This window comes from Mobula birostris, chromosome 4, assembly GCF_030028105.1.
Source record: "Mobula birostris isolate sMobBir1 chromosome 4, sMobBir1.hap1, whole genome shotgun sequence".
Lineage (NCBI taxonomy): Eukaryota > Metazoa > Chordata > Chondrichthyes > Myliobatiformes > Myliobatidae > Mobula > Mobula birostris.
The window spans coordinates 8,134,447-8,153,926 of NC_092373.1; the positions used below are offsets into that span (position 1 = coordinate 8,134,447).

Sequence of the window (19,480 nt, forward strand, 5' to 3'; positions counted from 1 at the left end):
TCCCATCCCATCTGCCCTTCCTGTCACACACAGCCTTTCCTCCAGAGCATGGGGTTTCAACATGTTTCCATGGTGGCTTCTTCCCCGTACAGTCCAACTTATCTGCCCTTTATGTGACCCACTGCCTTTCCTCCAGAGCATGGCACTCAACATATTCCCTAGGTGACTTCAACCCTGGTCCAGTGCCCCTTCCCATCCTTGCATGACCCAATACCTTTCCTCCTTTCCTCTAATGCTGGAGGAACTCAGCAAAAAAAAATTATATAGAGATGCAGTGCAAGAACAGGCCTTTCTGGCCCTAGCCACACTGCCCAGCAACCTTCCTATTTAACCCTAGCCTAATCAAAGGACAACTTACTATCACCAAGTATCCTACTAATGTTTTTTGGACTGTGGGGGGAAGCTGGAGCACCTGGGGAAAATCCTATGTATTCGGATGGACATTGGAGCTGAACTCCGAACTCAATGAGCTCTAATAGTGTCCAACTAACCTCTACGCTACCATGGCACTCAAAATATTTCTGGGGTGACTTCTACCCTGGTCCATTGCCCCTTCCCATCCCTTGCCTGACCCACAGCCTGTATGCCAGAGCATGAGGCTTCGTACTTCTCTTTTCTGCATCTGGCTGCAGCATTTGCGATCGTTCATTCCCTGCCATCTCAGCTGCTTGGCCAGTCAATGTGGCCAGTCTGTTCTAGAACCACTCTCACCCCAATGACTCTGTCTCATGTGGTCATGAGGAGATAAGTTTGCAGAGATCAACTCAGAGCCCATGGACCAATCCCCCCAATAAACCTGAGAAGATATTGGAATGATGTGCTCCTCAACAAGCTTTGGAAAATTAGCTTCTGACTTCCCTCTGTTACTGCGTCTCCCAGATGGCATGTTGCCACCGGAGTGTCAGGGTCAGGGACGTCTCGGATTAGATCCACAGCATTCTTAAGGGGGAGAGTGAGCAGCCAGAAGTCGTGGTACGTGTTGATACCAATGACAAAGGCGGTACCATGGATGAGGTCCTGAAGAGAGAATGTTGGGATCCAGGAAAGCTGAAAAACAGGAATGGGAGGGTTGTAATCTCTGGATTTCTGCTTGTGCCGTGCATCATTGAGGGTAAGAATAAAATGATTTGTCAGGTGACTGAGGAATTAGTGTAGAACAGCGGTCTCCAACCACCGGGCCGCAAACGCATGTGCTACCGGGCCGCGAGGAAATGATACGAGTCAGCTGCACCTTTCCTCATTCCCTGTCACGCACTGTTGAACTTGAACATAGGGTTGCCAACAGTCCCGTATTTGCCGGGACATCCCGTATATTGAGCTAAATAGGTTTGTCCCATGCAGGACCGCCCTTGTCCCGTATTTCCCCCGCTAAGGTAGAGTGTTCCTATGAAACCTTTTGGGCCGAAATGGCGTAAAGTGAAGAAGCAATTACCATTAATTTTTATGGGAAAAATTTTTGAGCGTTCCCAGACCCAAAAAAATAACCGAACAAATCATACCAAATAACACATAAAACTGAAAATAAATAACACTAACATATAGTAAAAGCAGAAATAATATGATAAATACACAGCCTATATAAAGTAGAAATAATGTATGTACAATATAGTCGGGAAGATGAAGGCAAAACTGATTTGGGGGGAAAAAATCGGCATGTACTCGTATGCGCACACAGGTGCCCGTGCAAGCCTTCATGATCATTGTAGTCTTTCCTGGGGTAAAGTGTCCCGGGATTTGACTGCTACTATTGTCCCTTATTTGGGAGTGAGAAAGTTGGCGACCCTAACTGTAAAATACATGTTGATGTGTGTTTAACCCTACTTGAACACCCCTCCCCGCGGGTTGGCCAGTCCCCAAGAATATTGTCAATATTAGACCCGTCCGCGGTGCAAAAAAGGTTGGGGCAGAGTTTCTAACTTGTGGATCATTGGGATCTCCTCTGGGAAGGTCTGACCTGTACTAGAAGGATGGGTTACACCTCAACTTGAAGGCAACAATATCATTGTGAGCAGATTTACTGGAGCTGATCATCATAGCTTGTCACAGCAGACAGCCAGCCACTCTCATGTTGTTTGGTTGATGTTGAGCAGGTCAGTGTCAGCTACATCAGGTGAGAGTGGGCAATTGCGCAGAATGTGTTCAATGTCTGCTCCCTTTCACCGCACTCACAGGATTCGCTGGCCTTTAAACCCCACTTCACCATATTGTCTCCTGTCCTACAAACTCCCGCTCTCGCCCTGTTGAGAGTGCACCACTTCCGTCTGTCAAGCAGTGCCCCGTCTGGTAACATTTCTGTGGGGTCTTGCACTGTATTGTTTGGTGGGGTTCTGGCTTCTGTTTGTTGTCAGAGGTCAATCCTGTATGTTTTGGGGGATATCCCGTACGGTAGTTCCTCCACTGTAGCAAAGCTTATCCTCTACTTTAGACGTTTGGAAACTGGCACATGATGGTGTAGTGGGTGCCGTGGATCCGAGTTCTGTTTACCTTTTTCAGTTTTTGTTGTAGTGTGTCTTCGGATCTCTGGGAGGAGCAATGCCTGCAAGTCTGTAAGTGATGTTAGTGGGTGTGGGGCGCAGTGTACCCGTGATTATTCGGCAGGCTTCATTAAGCAATGGGTCTATTTTCCCTACACAGGTGCACAGTATTCTACAGGTGAATAGCAGAGTGCTAGGGCAGTTGATCTAAGTGTGTGAGCATTAGCTCCCCATTTTGTGCCTGCTAATTTTTTCAAGAGAGAATTGCGAGAACCAACTTTCCCTTGGAGTTTTTGGATGTGGGTGGCAAATGAGAGCGTCCTATCCAGTATCACGCCCAGGTAAACTGGAGTCGGATGGTATTCGAGCTCCTTCCCACACCAGAAGATGAGTTTCCGAGCTGCTTCTCGATTCCTCAGGCGGAATGCACACACTTGAGTTTTTGGTGGATTTGGGTTCAGAGACCATTTTTCATAATACTGCTTCATTGCTTCGAGGACTGCTGTAAGTCGTACTTCAACTTCTTGGAAGGAGTTAGCTTGTGTTGCTATGCATAGGTCGTCTGCGTAGATAAACCTGCGTGTGTTAGGAAAGGTTGGTTGGTCATTTGTGTAAACATTAAATAGTAGAGGTGCCAGGACTGATCCCTGTGGTAGTCCATTCTTTTGTGGATGCCACCTACTCTTAATTCCATTCATTTCTACATAAAACCTACGATTTTCTAGGAGGCTTCTTATTAGTTAGACTGTGGTTTCATTCTTTAACATTTTAGATAATTTTAGTAGAAGGCCTCTGTGATTCACAGTGTCGTATGCTGCTGTTAAGTCAATGAATACTGCCCCTGTAATTTGTCGCATTTCAAAGCCATCCTCAATATACTGGGTTAAGTTCAGGACTTGACCGCAGCAGGAGCGGCCTGGCCTGAACCCGGCTTGGTCTGATGTTAGAAGATCTTTGACTAAGGGGGATATTCTTTTCAGTATGAGTCTCTCGTAGAGTTTATAGAGGGTGCAGAGCAAGGAAATGGATCTGTAGTTTTTAGGAATGTTGGGGTCTTTATTGGGTTTTAGGAGAGCAACAACTTTGGCTCTTCTCCACTTTTTAGATATCTTTAATGATCTTAGGCAACAGTTAAAAAGGGACGGAAGCTTTAGGTCCACGACTGGAGCTGATGAGGAAGGTTTAAACTTTCCCAGGGGGCTAGGACCAGAGTGATAGGGCAGGGGATGGAGCCGTTGCTATACAGGTAGACGTAGTGTGTAGACAGACTGTGAGGAAGGGTAGACAGATGATTGGGCAAAATTGCAGTCAGTGGGATGGATTGAAATGTGTCTAATGCAGAAAGTATCAGGAACTCAGAGCATGCGTCAGTACATGGAACAACGGTGTGGCCATTAGAGACTTGGCTGTCACTAGGTGACAGCTGTTGGATGTTCTAGGGTTTAAATGTTTCAAAAGGGACAGGGAGGGAGATCAGAAAGATGGGGATTTGGCATTGCTAATGAGGATTAGATAAAACTGCAGAAATGGAGCACTTTGTGGAGGAGGTAGGCTTGAGATATTGTAAGCAGTCGCTTGTTTGGAGCTGAGTGAGCATTAGATTTGAAACGTGAGCAAGGTGATTTGGAGCTTTTTGATGGGCTGGATGTGTCACAGTTAATTAGGCACTTGGCAAAGGCCTATAAAAGAAGTGAGGTTTAGGTGGACCAGCCATTGTTGGAGTAGAACAGAGCTATTGGAGACCTTGAGGCTTTGGTGAGAAGAGGTGAAGGTTCAGGTAAGCTTCTGGTATGTTTCTTTGTCAGTTAGGCCAAGCTAGAGAATGGATCTAGGGTCAGTGATATGGTTCTTCATGTTAGATGTTGTAGTTCTAAGAGACCTCTAGTCTCCCTGATTACTACATCTGCACAAAGTGCATCGAGCTAGCTATAGCTCCTCACAGACTGCGCTTAGTGAAATGTAGCTGCACCTTGATGACCTTTGACTCATACAGGAAAATGAGGAGATGATGGATAAGAGTTACAGGGAGGTAGTCACCCCTAAGTTGCAAGAAGAAGGTAGCTGGTTGACTGTCAGGACAGGGAAAGGGGATAGGCAGACAACCTTCTCCAAAGGTGTCCAATCCCCTCAAAAACAATTGTGCCATCTAGAAGACTGCTTTGGAAGGGGGGTGGTGTTGGGGAAAAAGCGGCAGTGATCAAGTGTCTGGCACTGAGTCAGAAGGGAAGGGGGAGAAGAGGAGTATACTGGTGACAGTGCATTCTTTAGTGAGGGGAGTAGATAGGAGATTCTGTGGATGTGAAAGAGACTCTTGGATGGTATGTTGCCTCCCAGGTACCAGGGTCGGTAACATCTCAGATCTGGTCCACAGCATACTAAAGGGCAGGCTGAGCAGCCGGAAGTCTGATACATATTGGTACCAACAAGATAGGGAGGAAAAGGGATGTGGTTCTGATGAGAGGATATAGTGAGCTAGGTAGGAGGTTCAAAAGTAGGACTTCAAGGGTAGTAATCTCTGGATTGCTGCCTGTGCCATGCACCAGTGCGGGTAGGACTAGGATGATTTGGCAGATGAATGTGTGACTAAAGAATTGATGCAGGGGACAGGGTTTCAGATTTGTGGATCATTAGGATCTCTTCTAAAGAAGGTATGACCTATGCAAAAGGGACATGTTATACCTGAACTCAAGGGAAAGTAATATCCTTGCAGATAGCTTTGGGGAGGCTTTAAACTAGTTTGACAGAGGGATAGGAGCAGAAGTAGGCCATTTGGCACAGCGAGGCTGCTCCACCATTCAATCATGGCTGATCCTTTTTTTCTCCTCAACCCACTTTCCTGATCTTCTCCACGTAACCTTTGGTGCCATGTCCAATCAAGAACCTATTAATCTCTGCCTTAAATACATACAATGACCTGACCTCCAGAGCTGTAGGAGGCAACAAATTCCACAAATTCACCACCCTTTGGCTAAAGAAATTTCTCTGCATCTCTGTTTTGAATGGACACCCCTCTATCCTGAGGCTGTGCCCTCTTGTCCTAGACTCTCCCACCATGGGAAACATCCTTTCCACATCTACTCTGTCTAGTCCTTTCAACATTCGAAAGGTTTCAATGAGCTACCCCTGTCATCCTAAATTCCAGTGAGTACAGACCCAGAGCCATCAAATGTGCCTCATATGATGACCCTTTCATTCCTGGAATCAGCATTGTGAATCTTCACTGGACCCTCTCCAATGCCAGCACATTTCTTCTACAATGAGGAGCCCAAAACTGTTCACAATACTCAAGATAAGGCCTCTCCAGTGCCTTATAAAGCCTCAGCATCACATCCCTGCTCTTGTACTCTAGAAATCTTGAATGCTAACATTGCATTTGCCTTCCTCACCACTGACTCAATCTGCAAGTTAACCTTCAGGGTGTTCTGCACAAGGACTCCCAAGTCCCTCTGCATCTCAGATCCCTGGATTTCCTCCCTGTTTAGAAAACAGTCCACACATTTATTTCTACTACTAAAGTGCATGACCATGCATCTTCCCACAGTGTATTTCATTTGCCACTTTCTTGCCCATTTCCTGTCTAAGTCCTTCTGCATCCTACCTGTTTCCTCAACTCTACCTGCCCCTCCACCAATCTTCGTATTATCTGCAAACTTGGCAACAAAGCCGTCTATTTCATCATGTAATTCATTTATATACAGCATAAAAAGAAGTTGTCCCAACACCGACCCCTGTGGAACATCACGAGTTACTAGCAACCAACCAGACAGGGATCCTTTAATTCCCACTCACTGCCTCCTTCCAATCAGACAATGCTCTAATCATCTGAGTAACTTTCCTGTAATACCAAGGGCTCTTAACTTGGTAAGCAGCCTCATGTGTGGCATCTTGTCAAAAACCTTCTGAGAGTCCAAATATTAAAAATCCACTGCATCCTCTTTATCCAATTTGTAATCTCCTCAAAGTATTCCAACAGGTTCTTCAGGCAGGATTTTCCCTGAAGGAAACCATGCTGACTTTATCCTGCATAGGTAAATGCAGCGTGTAGAGAAGGATAGGCAGTTGCTAGGGCAAAATTGCAGTCAGTGGGATAGGCTGATGTATGTCTACTCTAATGCAAGGAGTATCAGGAACAAGGGTGATGAACTGAGAATATGTGTCAGTATGTAAAACCACGATGAAGATTGGTGGAGGGGCAGGTAGTGTTGAGGAAACAGGTAGGCTGCAGAAGACTTAAATTAGAGAATGGGCAAGAAATTGGCATGTTGAAAATGCATTGTCATGCACTTTGGTAGTAGAAATAAATGTGCGGACGATTTTGTTAACAATGAGAAAATCCAGAAATCTGAGCTGTAAAGGGACGGGAGCCCTTGTAAGAATCACACTGAAGGTTAACTTGCAGGTTGAGGTGGTGATGTGGAAGGCAAATGCAAGGTTCTCATTCATTTCATTAGAAGACAAGAGCAGGGACGTGATGCTGAGGCTTTATACTGCACTGGTGAGACCTCATTAGAAGTCTAGGTCCTCTAGATATGGAAAATTATCAAGTGGCTACCATAAAGTGCAGTGCCGAACAACACTATTCAGTGCCTTTACTCAATAGTATGGTATTGAGGATACATGAAAAACATAAATCTCTTTGCCGTCATTGCCGTTTCTGGGACTGCATCATGCCACAATGAAATAAACCAGTAAAAGTTGCAGAATATCTCATGAAGGAGCCTTCCAGCTCAGCGTACACAAATCCGAGTACTTTACAGAAAGTAGGAAGTCCTTCAAGCTGACAATGGTATCTGAGTGAACATCTCTGCTGACTGGCACTGAAGTCTGATTACATAGTATCTGCATCTAGCCTTCACACAACAGGGAACCTAATTTGTTCTTCCTTTCCCTGTAGATGTTGAGTAATAGCCTGTCCTCATTCATTGTCTCAATTCTCTGATGGGTAGGTGTGGAAAATTATCGTGCCTCCCATAAAGTGCAGTGCCGAGGGACTCTACAGTGTCTTGATTGAATAGTATGGTGTTGAAGATTTTTAAATGTTGTTGAGAGTATTGAGATAAATGGTCTGTCTTTCTGAAATCGGCAGGTTGTTCATTGGATTGTAACTTTGACAAAGACTTGTGCCATTGGACCCAATCCAAGAACGATACGTTGGACTGGAGACGCATCAGAGGGTCGACACCGTCACCTTACACAGGACCGAGTTTTGACCACACCACTGCAGGTAGGTGAAGTGAGATAGCTGTTTAGCCACTGTGCGTCTGATTTCTGTTGGGACAATAAACCTTCTTGTGTGTGCAGGTGGTTACTACATCTACATTGAAGGCAACGATGGCCGAGCAGGAGACCGAGCCCAGTTGGTCAGTGCTCCATGTGCAGAGAGAGGAGCTCGATGCATGCGATTCTGGTACCACATGTATGGAGTAGCTCGGCATATGGCTTTGAACGTTTACCAGGTTGAAAGCGGAACAGCAGTGCTGAAGTGGTCTGATTCAGGAAATAAGGGAAACCGATGGATTGAAGGACAGGTTAGCCTTCACCTGTCTGGAGATTCTCAGGTAAGCTGCATGGATAATATTTAAGAAGTCACTGAAATAATTTTTTAATTCATACAAGTCCGGGAAAATAAATAATGATGGAGACACCGTGTAACCTATGGTGTTTGTGTTGGTTGTAAGGGGACTTGTAAATTTTAGTGCATTTCCCACCACTGTGTCCAAGGTTGATGAGTACGAGAATATTCTTACACTGCATTGCACATTTCTCTTTCCTCTCCCCTTGCAATCTACGAGTTTTAGTCCATCAAAATGTGTAGCTACTTTGTAGACTTATCATCATGTGATCCAGTTTAGGTATTTCTCGACACAGCTCTTAATTAATTCAAACCTTGTGCTTCATTGTCCACACACAAATATCAACGCAACTGTATACCCCAACCCAAAGACTTAGATCATGAATTCTGTTGTTCCCTCTGTAACAATACTCAGTCAGAACACTCCCTGAATTTTTCACACTGAAATTGGGGATCTCCTGTTGGCCAAATGATTGATCCTTCTTCTGCCAGCACCTGGCAATGGGCTTTTCCTTGCAATTGAAGCCACTGTTGCATCGCAGTTCCTTTTAGGATTCATTAACTCTTGGTTTGTTTCGTCATGATCTAGGACGCGCTATGCACCTGTGTTTCCCTAGAATGGAATGAAATGAAAGGGAGGTGCTTCAGTTGTGCTGCTTGACTGGTTGTTGCCTGCTGAAGGTTTGCTGCTTTCTCTGACAGATCCTCCTTGAAGCGGTCCGTGGCAGTGACTACCGGAGTGATGTTGCTGTGGATGACATTTCCTTTCATGTAGGATGTTGTGAAGGTTGGTCTGATGTACTCGGTGCTTCCTTTGGATGAATTTCTCAAATGTTGAAAATAATTATGGCATCGTTATGTGAGTTGAACCGATTGGTATTGCTCCTGTCACACTCTGATTCTCTTTTGATTTTCCATGCCTCGGTCAGCTAGAAATGTGCCATGATGTGATTCTGTTATCAAAGTTTTTATGTTCTAAGACAGTACATCTCATTCCAGCAGATGATTGTGGGCCAACGACATCTCCAACTACAGCCAGTACCATGATGCCTGAGAATACAGGTAAAGGAATGCAAGATGTATGTAATGTGGGCTGAGAGTGTTCGATTTGAATGCACATAGCATAAGAAATAAAATGGACGATCTTGAAATTCAGCTACAGATTGGCAAGTATGACGTTGTGGCCATCTAAGGTATGCCATACTGAAGTAGTACTTTGTAGCCTATTGCTTGTTTTAGTTTTCCATCTGAATCATTCTGTTTAAGCAACTTCATCTGCACTTTTGGAGGGAATTGTATCTGCATGGATCACATTTTTAGAGGTCTTCATTTCCTGAGCACTAATGTTCACTTTATGGGTGAAAATTATTCCTTGTCTCCTCTCATCCTGCCCTCAATTACTTCAAATCTGTCCCTCGAGAGATGATTATGCCATCTGCTAATTAGATTAGATTATGAGGACACGCAGTCCTCTTTTATTGTCATTTAGTAATGCATGCATTGATAAACGATACAAAGTTTTTCCAGAATGATATCACAGAAATAAAAGACAAACAAGACTGAAAAACTGACAAAGACCAGATAATTATAACATATAGTTACAACAGTGCAAAGCAATATCGAAATTTGATAAGAACAGACCATGAGCACGGTAAAAAAAAGTCCCAAAGTCTCTCGGAAGTCCCATCGTCTCACGCAGACAGAGAAGGAAGCAAGACTCTCCCTGCCATGAGCTTCCAGCGCCACAAACTTACCGATGCAGCACCCTGGAAGCACCCGACCACAGCCGACTCTTGAGTCCGTCCGAAAACTTGGAGCCTCTGTCCAGCCCTCCGATACCGAGCACCGAGCATCATCTCTGCCGAGCGCTTTGACCCTGGGCACAGGTAATAGGCAAAGCCGAGGATTTGGGGACTTCCCCTCTGGAGATTCTGGATCGCTCAGCAGCAGCGGCAGCGAAGCGGGCATTTCAGAAGTTTCTCCAGATGTTCCTCCGAGCTTCTGATGTCTGCTTCCATCAAATCAGGATCATGCACGGCATCCTACATACAAATACGATATCATTTCGGAGCGGCCACGCGCGCTGTGTCACGCTGCCATCTTCTCCTCCCCTTGAGTTGTTAATCTAAATATTATCACCTGGATTTGAATTATCTGTCCCTGAATCTCTTTCGTGAAGAACGCAAATCTGTGGCAACGTGGGGGCATTGGGAGCAAGGGTGGACCCAAATGCATGACTCATCTTGTGAGGTTAATTAAATTGAGTTTATTGTTTGATACCAGGAGAGCAAAGCAGAAGCAGGAATAGCGAACCGGACAAAGACTCAGGACTACGGCTAGGCTGGGACTAAGGGTCTGGGCTTGGACTTGGAATCGGATCCCAGAACTAGAGGAGACATGAAGAAGCCAGGGTATGGACTCTGAGCCAGAGACTGGGCAAGGACCCAGTACCTGGGTCTTGCCTCGAGCTCGGACCCCAGAACCAGGCAAGGAGATGACATGGGCTAGGGAGAGGAGAAACATGGGAACACAGAGCCTCGGTCTCGGGAGAGCAGGTACATGGAACCATGGACACATACAGAGAACACAAAGCCGGGACCCCTCCTTGGGTACAGGCCATAGGGCCGGGACTCACACACAGAACAGAGAGCCGGGACCCCTCCTTGGGTACAGGACATAGGGCTGGGACTCCCACACAGAATAGAGCCGGGACCCCTCCTTGGGTACAGGACATAGGGCCGGGACTTACAAATAGAATAGAGCCGGGACCCCTCCTTGGGTACAGGACATAGTGCCAGGACTCACACACAGAACAGAGCCAGGACCCCTCCTTGGGTACAGGACATAGTGCCGGGACTCACACACAGATCAGAGCCAGGACCCCTCCTTGGGTACAGGACGTAGGGCCGGGACTCATATTCAACAGGACACTAACATGAGACTGGACAGTACAAAACAATGACAGACAGATCCTATCTAGCTCCGGTGATGGAACTAGACAGAGGTGCAGGCGAGGGCTAAAGACGAGGCGAGGCAAGGCTTCAGGAGGGAGGGGCAGAGAAGGGATTCAGAGAGGGGGGTAGGACAAGAATCACAGACTGCCAGGGCCATGACTTCACTTGGTAATTGGATGCCGCCAGGCCCAGGACTCGACTCGGTACGTGGATGCTGCCAGGACCGGGACTCGACTCAGTAGTTCGATGCTGCCAGGGCGAGGATTTGACTCGGTACTTGGATGCAGCCAGGGACAGGATTTGACACGGTACTTGGATGCCACCAGGGCCTGGATTTGACCTGGTAATTGGATGCCTCCAGGTAGTGGCGAGCTCTCGACTCAGCCCGGGAACAATACACAGCGGTTCTTGATTCCCTCTGGCGGGTTAACTGACGTCGGTGAGGAAACTTTGCAGGCTCACTTTGGCAAGGTAACTTGACAGGGTTGCTCCAGTGAGGAAAGACGAATTACCGGCACTCGCTTCGGGCGGAGACAGGGCTTGCACCGGCCAGATGACATTAGCACGCAGTACCTCTGATGACTTTGCAGACGCTCTCGCCCTGAAAGGCTGAAAGCCGGAGACTATAAGCCACCGGTTCAACTGAGAGTAAATTGCCTCCAATCACCAAGGCTGAGGCACACGGGAAAACAGGGAATCAACGGTCCGGATCGTAACATAAACAAAGTAAATTTAAAGAGACCCCGATCCAGACCATGACAAAATCATTTGTCACAGTCTAATCCCAAGAAGATCCATACAAATTGCCAGTACATTTCTTACTGGCTAAGCCTCCACATCATCAAGGATATCTTCAAAAGTCTGTGCCTCAAAGAGTTGGCATCTATTGATAAGCATCCAGGGCATGCCTCCCAGTTACTGCCATTGGGAAAGAGATAGAGGAGATTGAAGTCCCACACTCGGATTTGAGGAACAGATTCCAGTGTTCTGCCGTCATATTTCTGAACGGTCCATGTATGCTACCTCACTTTTCCCCTTGTGCTTATTTATTTCTCTTCTGCTTCTAACTTGCAGTCATTTTGAATGCGTTGTCCTATATTCCACACAGAAAACAACAAATTTGAAGAAGAATGTCAGCAATAACAGAACTATTTCTGATTGTTTTGCTGTTTTCAGAGACTTCCTGCATAGTGCAAGGAGATCCGCACTATTTGACCTTTGATGACCAAGCTCACGACTTTATGGGAACGTGCACGTACACCTTATCAAAACTGTGCAGTACCAGCAGCGGTCTGCCCTATTTCAATGTTGAAGCTGCAAATGAGCACAGAGGCAGAAACCCATACGTGTCTTACGTGAGACAAGTCAACGTTGAGGTTTCCAGTCACAGAATCACGCTAGGAAAGGGGCGTGTGGTAAAGGTAAGGGCTGGATGTGCTGAGTGTCTTCGTCAGGTGCATTGCAACGTCTGCAGAAGAATGAATTGATGGATGATTTGGATGTTTGCAGGTTGATGGGGAAGAGGCAGTGCTACCAGTTTCAGTCAGCCCGGGAGTTGTTGTCGCTCTGACTGGGCAGTACGTCGTCATTACCACTAGTTTTGGATTGCGAGTGAAGTTTAATGGCAAGCATCGAGCTGAGGTGACTCTCTCGAGTCTCTTCAAAGGCAAGGTGTGTGGAATGTGTGGGAACTATAATGAAGACAGAAGGGATGATTTTCTGAATCCAGATGGAATAATGGAACCTGACTCAGTCAGCTTGGGCAACAGCTGGCAGTCCGGAAATGACACAAGGTACAGTGTGAGAAAGCTGCTGGCAACGTTTCCATTGGGTTGGAAACTAACTGTCCTGTTTCTGATTTCCATCTTTATGCTCTTTGAGTTTTGATTTAGCTGGAAGTATTTGTGATTTGGGATGCTGCTGTTTCTGCAGGTGTACTCCTGATGTTGGCATCAGACCAGATTGCAGTGAGGATGAAAAGCGTATCATCGAAAGTAAACATTACTGTGGGATAATCAAGGAATCAGACGGCCCTTTCAAAGGGTGCCATTCGAAAGTCGACCCGGAAGCTTATTTTGCCGACTGTGTATACGACCTTTGTGCGTTAGGCACGGAGCAGGAGGCTCTGTGCAGCAGTTTGGAGTCGTACGGAGATGCATGCCAGTCAGAGGGAGCGAGAGTGGAAGCCTGGAGGAATGAGACCTTTTGCCGTAAGTGCTTGAGAGTCTAGTGCCAGATCTTTCAATGACACCTAGTGGAGATAGAGAGCAGTGAGAAGTGTTTGAGCAGTTAGTTCTGATGGAAGGAATGTCAGATGAGAGTAACGTGTAACCTTCTGGATTCCGTTCACAGCTGTAAACTGTGGAGCGAATAGTCATTATGAGCAGTGTGGCTCAGCTTGCCCAGCTACTTGTGTGAGTCCGAGTGCTCCATCGCGCTGCTTGAAACCTTGCGTGGAAGGCTGTGTATGTGACAGTGGGTACCTTCTCTACAATGACCGATGTGTGCCAGAGGAGAAGTGTGGTTGCTGGTATGAAGGAAAGCACTACCCAGTGGGCTCTGAACTATGGACAGATGATACCTGCTCAAGAAAATGTAGATGTCCTTCTGCGGGCAGTAAAATGGTGTGCTGGGATTCAACATGTTCTAAAGATTCATACTGTGGAGTTGTAAACGGCGTCCCCGGTTGCTACCCATACACGTACGGTATCTGCAGAGTGCATAATGATCCGCATTACAACACCTTTGACAAAGCCACCCTGCACTTTATGGGCAGCTGTACGTACACAATAGCCAAGTCGTGTGGAAATTCCTCCTCCCTTCCGTACTTCAACATTGAAACAAAGAATGAAAATCGTGGCGACGCAAGAGTATCTTATGTTCAGAAAGTGCATGTAACTGTTCACGGCCACAGCGTTTGGATTGTGAAGGGGGAATCTCAGCGGGTGTTGGTAAGTATGTCTCTTACTGTCAGTCTAATTCTTCTGAAGTACAGCGCTCTCCACCAAAAATCATTTTAGGTGGAAACATTTGATCGGTAAAGCATTTTGCTTGTGACTGGAGATGCGAGTAACTGAGAAGGGACGCGCAGTGCGATGGAAGTGAGTCGAAGTAAAGTGGCATTGGGAGCTTTTTATGCTCAGCTCTGAACGGCTGTGAGTGTGTACACCTGTGACGGCTAACGTCATTAGACATGCCTGAAGGGCTTGATAGGTACACGGTGCAAATGGTTGTTTTGTTTCTCCAGGGCTGCAGTCCCATACAGTCTGTATGATGCAGTATTTCGTCTTGTGCACAGGTTGATGACGTGTGGGAGACCTTACCTGTCCAGCGTGGCAAGGGTGCCCTGAGTGTGAGCAGGAGCGGAAGATACGTGGTCCTGACAACTGATTTTGGCCTCTACGTGTCTTACGACACTGATCATTCAGTGGAAGTGAAGGTGCCGAGTACGTACTTTAATCAGGTTTGTGGTATGTGCGGTAACTACAATGGAATATGGCAGGATGACTACATGAAACCTGACGGATCGCAAGCTAAGGATGTCAACGAACTGGGAAATAGCTGGAAGGTGCCACCTGACGAGCCGGGTTGTGACCCAATCGAGCCAGGAGTGTGTTTGCCCGCAGATGAGGAGCGCTACCGAGGTGATGATTTCTGTGGTCTGATCACCAGCCAGCAGGGGCCATTTGTAAACTGCCACTCGGTAATCAACACCAATGGTTTCTTTGAAAGTTGTGTTGTTGAAATGTGCTTGACGGATGGAGACCAAGGAGCTCTGTGTAGGACCCTGCAGATCTATTCGGATGCCTGTCAGAGAGCAGGAGTGACCATTGTGCCATGGAGGAACTCCACTTTCTGTGGTACGTATGAGTAGGCTCCAAATGTTGTTGGAGTAATACTGTACACTGGATTCCGGTTCATTGAGACACCCGGGACCAGTACGTTTTGGCCCAATTAAGTGACTGCTCCAATCAGCCAAAGGGTCATGGAAATAATTAATAGTTATAAAAAAAAAGACAAACTGCTGTTTAACCGATCAACAAATTCTCTACATCTGTGACGAAGATGGCAGAGTTTGTCATAAAACATCGATTAAAATCGATACTTGTTACCGACCGGAAGTCCGAGGAGAGTTTACTCAGCAAATTATGTATATAAATGAAATAAAGAGCAAATTATAATCCTACCCATACTACTAAAGTACTCTAAATCAATCTATTAGTTCCCAATAGTTATCGCTGGAGGAATCGTTCAGTAGAAGCTGCCATTTACTGTTGATTGTTAGTGAAGGAGATCGGTGCAGACAACTGGTGTAGATTGTTCTGCTCATGCAATGCTTTCGAAGATTGCATCCTGCAAAACTTCATTATTATTATCACGTTTAAGGTGATTTCTGATACATTGTATGTAGTTCTTAATTTGTGGAAGTAGTGAGATCATTTCCTTTTCCATCCCAACCTTTTCTGGCATCTACAAGCCAGACTGCCTGAAACCACAGTGAGCAAAAGAGTTCTGAATCGTCTTCTGCTTATTTCTTACCAAGTGTCAGTGACAAATATCACAAGCACATTCAACTGATACTACTTGAAAACTATTCGCTCTAAGCAGAGTGTAGTGTCCAACGGCCAGACATGTCCACGCGACTGACACAAGTTCATCTGTTCCCAACCTTTTTTACGTCATGGTCCCCTACCATGTTCCGAGCGGACCATGTACCACACCCCTACGCAAGTCAGAAATTATCTGGCAGCAGTGTACTGGCCCAATGAAGCGACACGGTGTCCCAAACAAATAAAGGGAATGACGGTTATTTGCTGGATCAGATTTAGTTCCTTAAGAGTTGTCCCAAATAAGCAGCTGCCCTGATTAACTGATGGCCCAATTAACCGGAATCCAGTGTACTTACCAATTTTCGGAGCTGTGCAACATTGTGTCAGAGAATCGCCATTTGTGAAGTTTCTTGAATTGAAGTGTGAAAAGATTTGTTGCTTCTCTGCTTTCAGGTATCGTGTGTGCAGCCAACAGCCATTACAATGTATGTGCCAGCGCTTGTCCAGCCACTTGCACTGACCGCTTTGCTTCGGAGAACTGTAGTAAGCCTTGTGTGGAGGACTGTGAGTGTAACCACGGCTTTGTCCTGAGTGGAAGCTTGTGCGTGTCTGTCGAGAACTGTGGTTGCACGCACAAGAACAAATACTACGAGGTAAGTTGGACGTGTTTGTGGTGCTCTTTGGTTTCTATGGAAACAAGGTTCTGTTTCCCATCAGAGCACACAGCACTTTTGAAAATAAACCTTGCCGTTTGTGTGTCAGAAAGGTGCAATGTTCTGGGAAGACGGATGTCGAGAAAAGTGCCGCTGCACTGGAAATGACCGAATCGTGTGCGAACCAGCAAATTGTGGACCGGGAGAAATTTGCAAAGTGCAGGGTGGCAATTTGGGATGTTACGGCGCTGACACTGCGATTTGCCATATCTATGGTGACCCGCACTACACAACATTTGATGGGAAGCTGTACCATTTCCAGGGTGCCTGTAATTACACGGTGACCGAGACTTGTGGAAATACATCTGTCCAATTTTCTGTGACGAGTAGGAATGAGCACCGTGGTAGTCCGAGCTGGACTGTCGTTAACTCGGTGAGCGTGCGCCTGGAGAACCTCCACATTGCATTGCGGAAAAATAGGGACGTTTATGTGAGTATCATATATTTGAAAGAGTATAATTTTCAGCATTGACATGATGTTGTCAAGCAATAGTCGGGTTGTTTGTGATTTTCTGGAAGCTAACTCTGTCATGCTTTGTTTAGGTGGATGGAGTGAGGGTGGAGCTCCCTGTGGAACCCACTGCTTCGGTAAGACTGTCGCTGGTAGGATCATATGTTGTGCTCCAGACCAACTTTGGTCTTCAGGTGAAGTTTGATGGAGATCATCAACTGGTCGTAGTTGTGGACGAGAGATACAAAGGACAGCTGTGTGGCTTGTGCGGAACCTACACCAATGACCAACTGGATGACTTCTTGAAACCTGATGGAATACTAGCTTCGGATTCAAATCAGTTTGGGAACAGTTGGACAGTTACTGACAATGACTGGCCGTGAGTATTGTCATCTGTGATATATGTGAAGGCAACTACTAAGACTTATCCACAAGTCCTGAAAAGTGTTACAGCCAGTGGCGATGTTGCTTGAAGTTAAGGAATGTTGGGGCAAGGACGCGATATCATGGAGATAATTCAAATCAACGCGAGTGTATTGTTCTCTTGAATGACAAGGGCACACAGGGGAGAAATGTAAAGATATTTCCAGTGTTGATTTCAGGATGTCTTTCAGTCTTTTCAGTTGTGTCATGGAGTCATGTTCTTTCTTGTATATTCTGATGGCATTGTGCAATTTTTCTGGCAAGCCCTCCCTGTACCCTTCCAGCCTTCTTTCTGTTTTGGAGAGGATGAAATGGGATAAATTAAATTTGAGAAGAGTGAGAGATTGTTTCTGTTGCACAGGTGTAACCCAACAGCTCCACTTCCGCCACCATGCGAGCCAGCAGCAAGCGAAGAGGCAGAGAGATACTGTAAAATAGTCTTGGCTAACCCTGGTCCATTTAAAGAGTGCCACTGGCATATCCCACCCCAACTCTACTTTGAGAGCTGCGTCTATGACCATTGTGTGACTGGCGGAGATTCTGTTCAGATGTGCAACACGCTGGAGTCTTATGCTTCAGCTTGTGAAGCAGCTGGTGTTGTGCTGGGAGATTGGAGGCAGCAGAGTGGGTGTACTGAGAAAAGTAAGTCCAAACTCTTAATCTTTTCCTCTGTCTTACTTCTGCAAGTGGTGAATTGAGAAACCCAGTTAATAGAGAAAACTCATTTTCCATTGAAAACCCAAGCTTTTTGCTGTCCAATCAGCTGCACGCAAGTTTCTTTGTAGCGAGTTGGGCAAATGTATTCTAGCAGTTTACATGTTGTCATCCACTGATGAATGAAGGATTGCTTTTGAGAAAGGTGTTCAAGATTTCTTAATGCTTGAAGTTGCTGATGCAAGCTGAGGCTTTTGCCATCATTGCCGTTTCTGGGACTGCATCATGCCACAATGAAATAAACCGGTAAAAGTTGCAGAATATCTCCTGAAGGAGCCTTCCGGCTAAGCGTACACAAATCCGAGTACTTTACAGAAAGTAGGAAGTCCTTCAAGCTGACAATGGTATCTGAGTGAACATCTCTGCTGACTGGCACTGAAGTCTGATTACATAGTATCTGCATCTAGCCTTCACACAACAGGGAACCTAATTTGTTCTTCCTTTCCCTGTAGATGTTGAGTAATAGCCTGTCCTCATTCATTGTCTCAATTCTCTGATGGGTAGGTGTGGAAAATTATCGTGCCTCCCATAAAGTGCAGTGCCGAGGGACTCTACAGTGTCTTGATTGAATAGTATGGTGTTGAAGATTTTTAACTGTTGTTGAGAGTAGTGAGATAAATGGTCTGTCTTTCTGAAATCGGCAGGTTGTTCATTGGATTGTAACTTTGACAAAGACTTGTGCCATTGGACCCAATCCAAGAACGATACATTGGACTGGAGACGCATCAGAGGGTCGACACCGTCACCTTACACAGGACCGAGTTTTGACCACACCACTGCAGGTAGGTGAAGTGAGATAGCTGTTTAGCCACTGTGCGTCTGATTTCTGTTGGGACAATAAACCTTCTTGTGTGTGCAGGTGGTTACTACATCTACATTGAAGGCAACGATGGCCGAGCAGGAGACCGAGCCCAGTTGGTCAGTGCTCCATGTGCAGAGAGAGGAGCTCGATGCATGCGATTCTGGTACCACATGTATGGAGTAGCTCGGCATATGGCTTTGAACGTTTACCAGGTTGAAAGCGGAACAGCAGTGCTGAAGTGGTCTGATTCAGGAAATAAGGGAAACCGATGGATTGAAGGACAGGTTAGCCTTCACCTGTCTGGAGATTCTCAGGTAAGCTGCATGGATAATATTTAAGAAGTCACTGAAATAATTTTTTAATTCATACAAGTCCGGGAAAATAAATAATGATGGAGACACCGTGTAACCTATGGTGTTTGTGTTGGTTGTAAGGGGACTTGTAAATTTTAGTGCATTTCCCACCACTGTGTCCAAGGTTGATGAGTACGAGAATATTCTTACACTGCATTGCACATTTCTCTTTCCTCTCCCCTTGCAATCTACGAGTTTTAGTCCATCAAAATGTGTAGCTACTTTGTAGACTTATCATCATGTGATCCAGTTTCGGTATTTCTCGACACAGCTCTTAATTAATTCAAACCTTGTGCTTCATTGTCCACACACAAATATCAACGCAACTGTATACCCCAACCCAAAGACTTAGATCATGAATTCTGTTGTTCCCTCTGTAACAATACTCACTCAGAACACTCCCTGAATTTTTCACACTGAAATTGGGGATCTCCTGTTGGCCAAATGATTGATCCTTCTTCTGCCAGCACCTGG

The 19,480-nt window shown here is 45.9% G+C and overlaps 1 protein-coding gene across 1 annotated transcript in view; it reads left to right on the forward strand.

Annotated features, from left to right (window-relative positions):
• The window catches only part of LOC140196969 (IgGFc-binding protein-like), a 102,970-nt gene that overhangs the window by 53,920 nt on the left and 29,570 nt on the right, over positions 1-19,480 (forward strand). The window contains exons 5-16 of the mRNA XM_072256906.1: positions 7,776-8,032; positions 8,749-8,833; positions 12,177-12,421; positions 12,510-12,793; positions 12,933-13,210; positions 13,353-13,951; positions 14,299-14,860; positions 16,004-16,203; positions 16,313-16,693; positions 16,807-16,851; positions 17,596-17,779; positions 18,711-18,967. Of these exons, the coding sequence (XP_072113007.1) occupies positions 7,776-8,032; positions 8,749-8,833; positions 12,177-12,421; positions 12,510-12,793; positions 12,933-13,210; positions 13,353-13,951; positions 14,299-14,860; positions 16,004-16,203; positions 16,313-16,693; positions 16,807-16,851; positions 17,596-17,779; positions 18,711-18,967 (3,377 nt within the window). The remainder of the gene's footprint in view (positions 1-7,775; positions 8,033-8,748; positions 8,834-12,176; positions 12,422-12,509; positions 12,794-12,932; positions 13,211-13,352; positions 13,952-14,298; positions 14,861-16,003; positions 16,204-16,312; positions 16,694-16,806; positions 16,852-17,595; positions 17,780-18,710; positions 18,968-19,480) is intronic.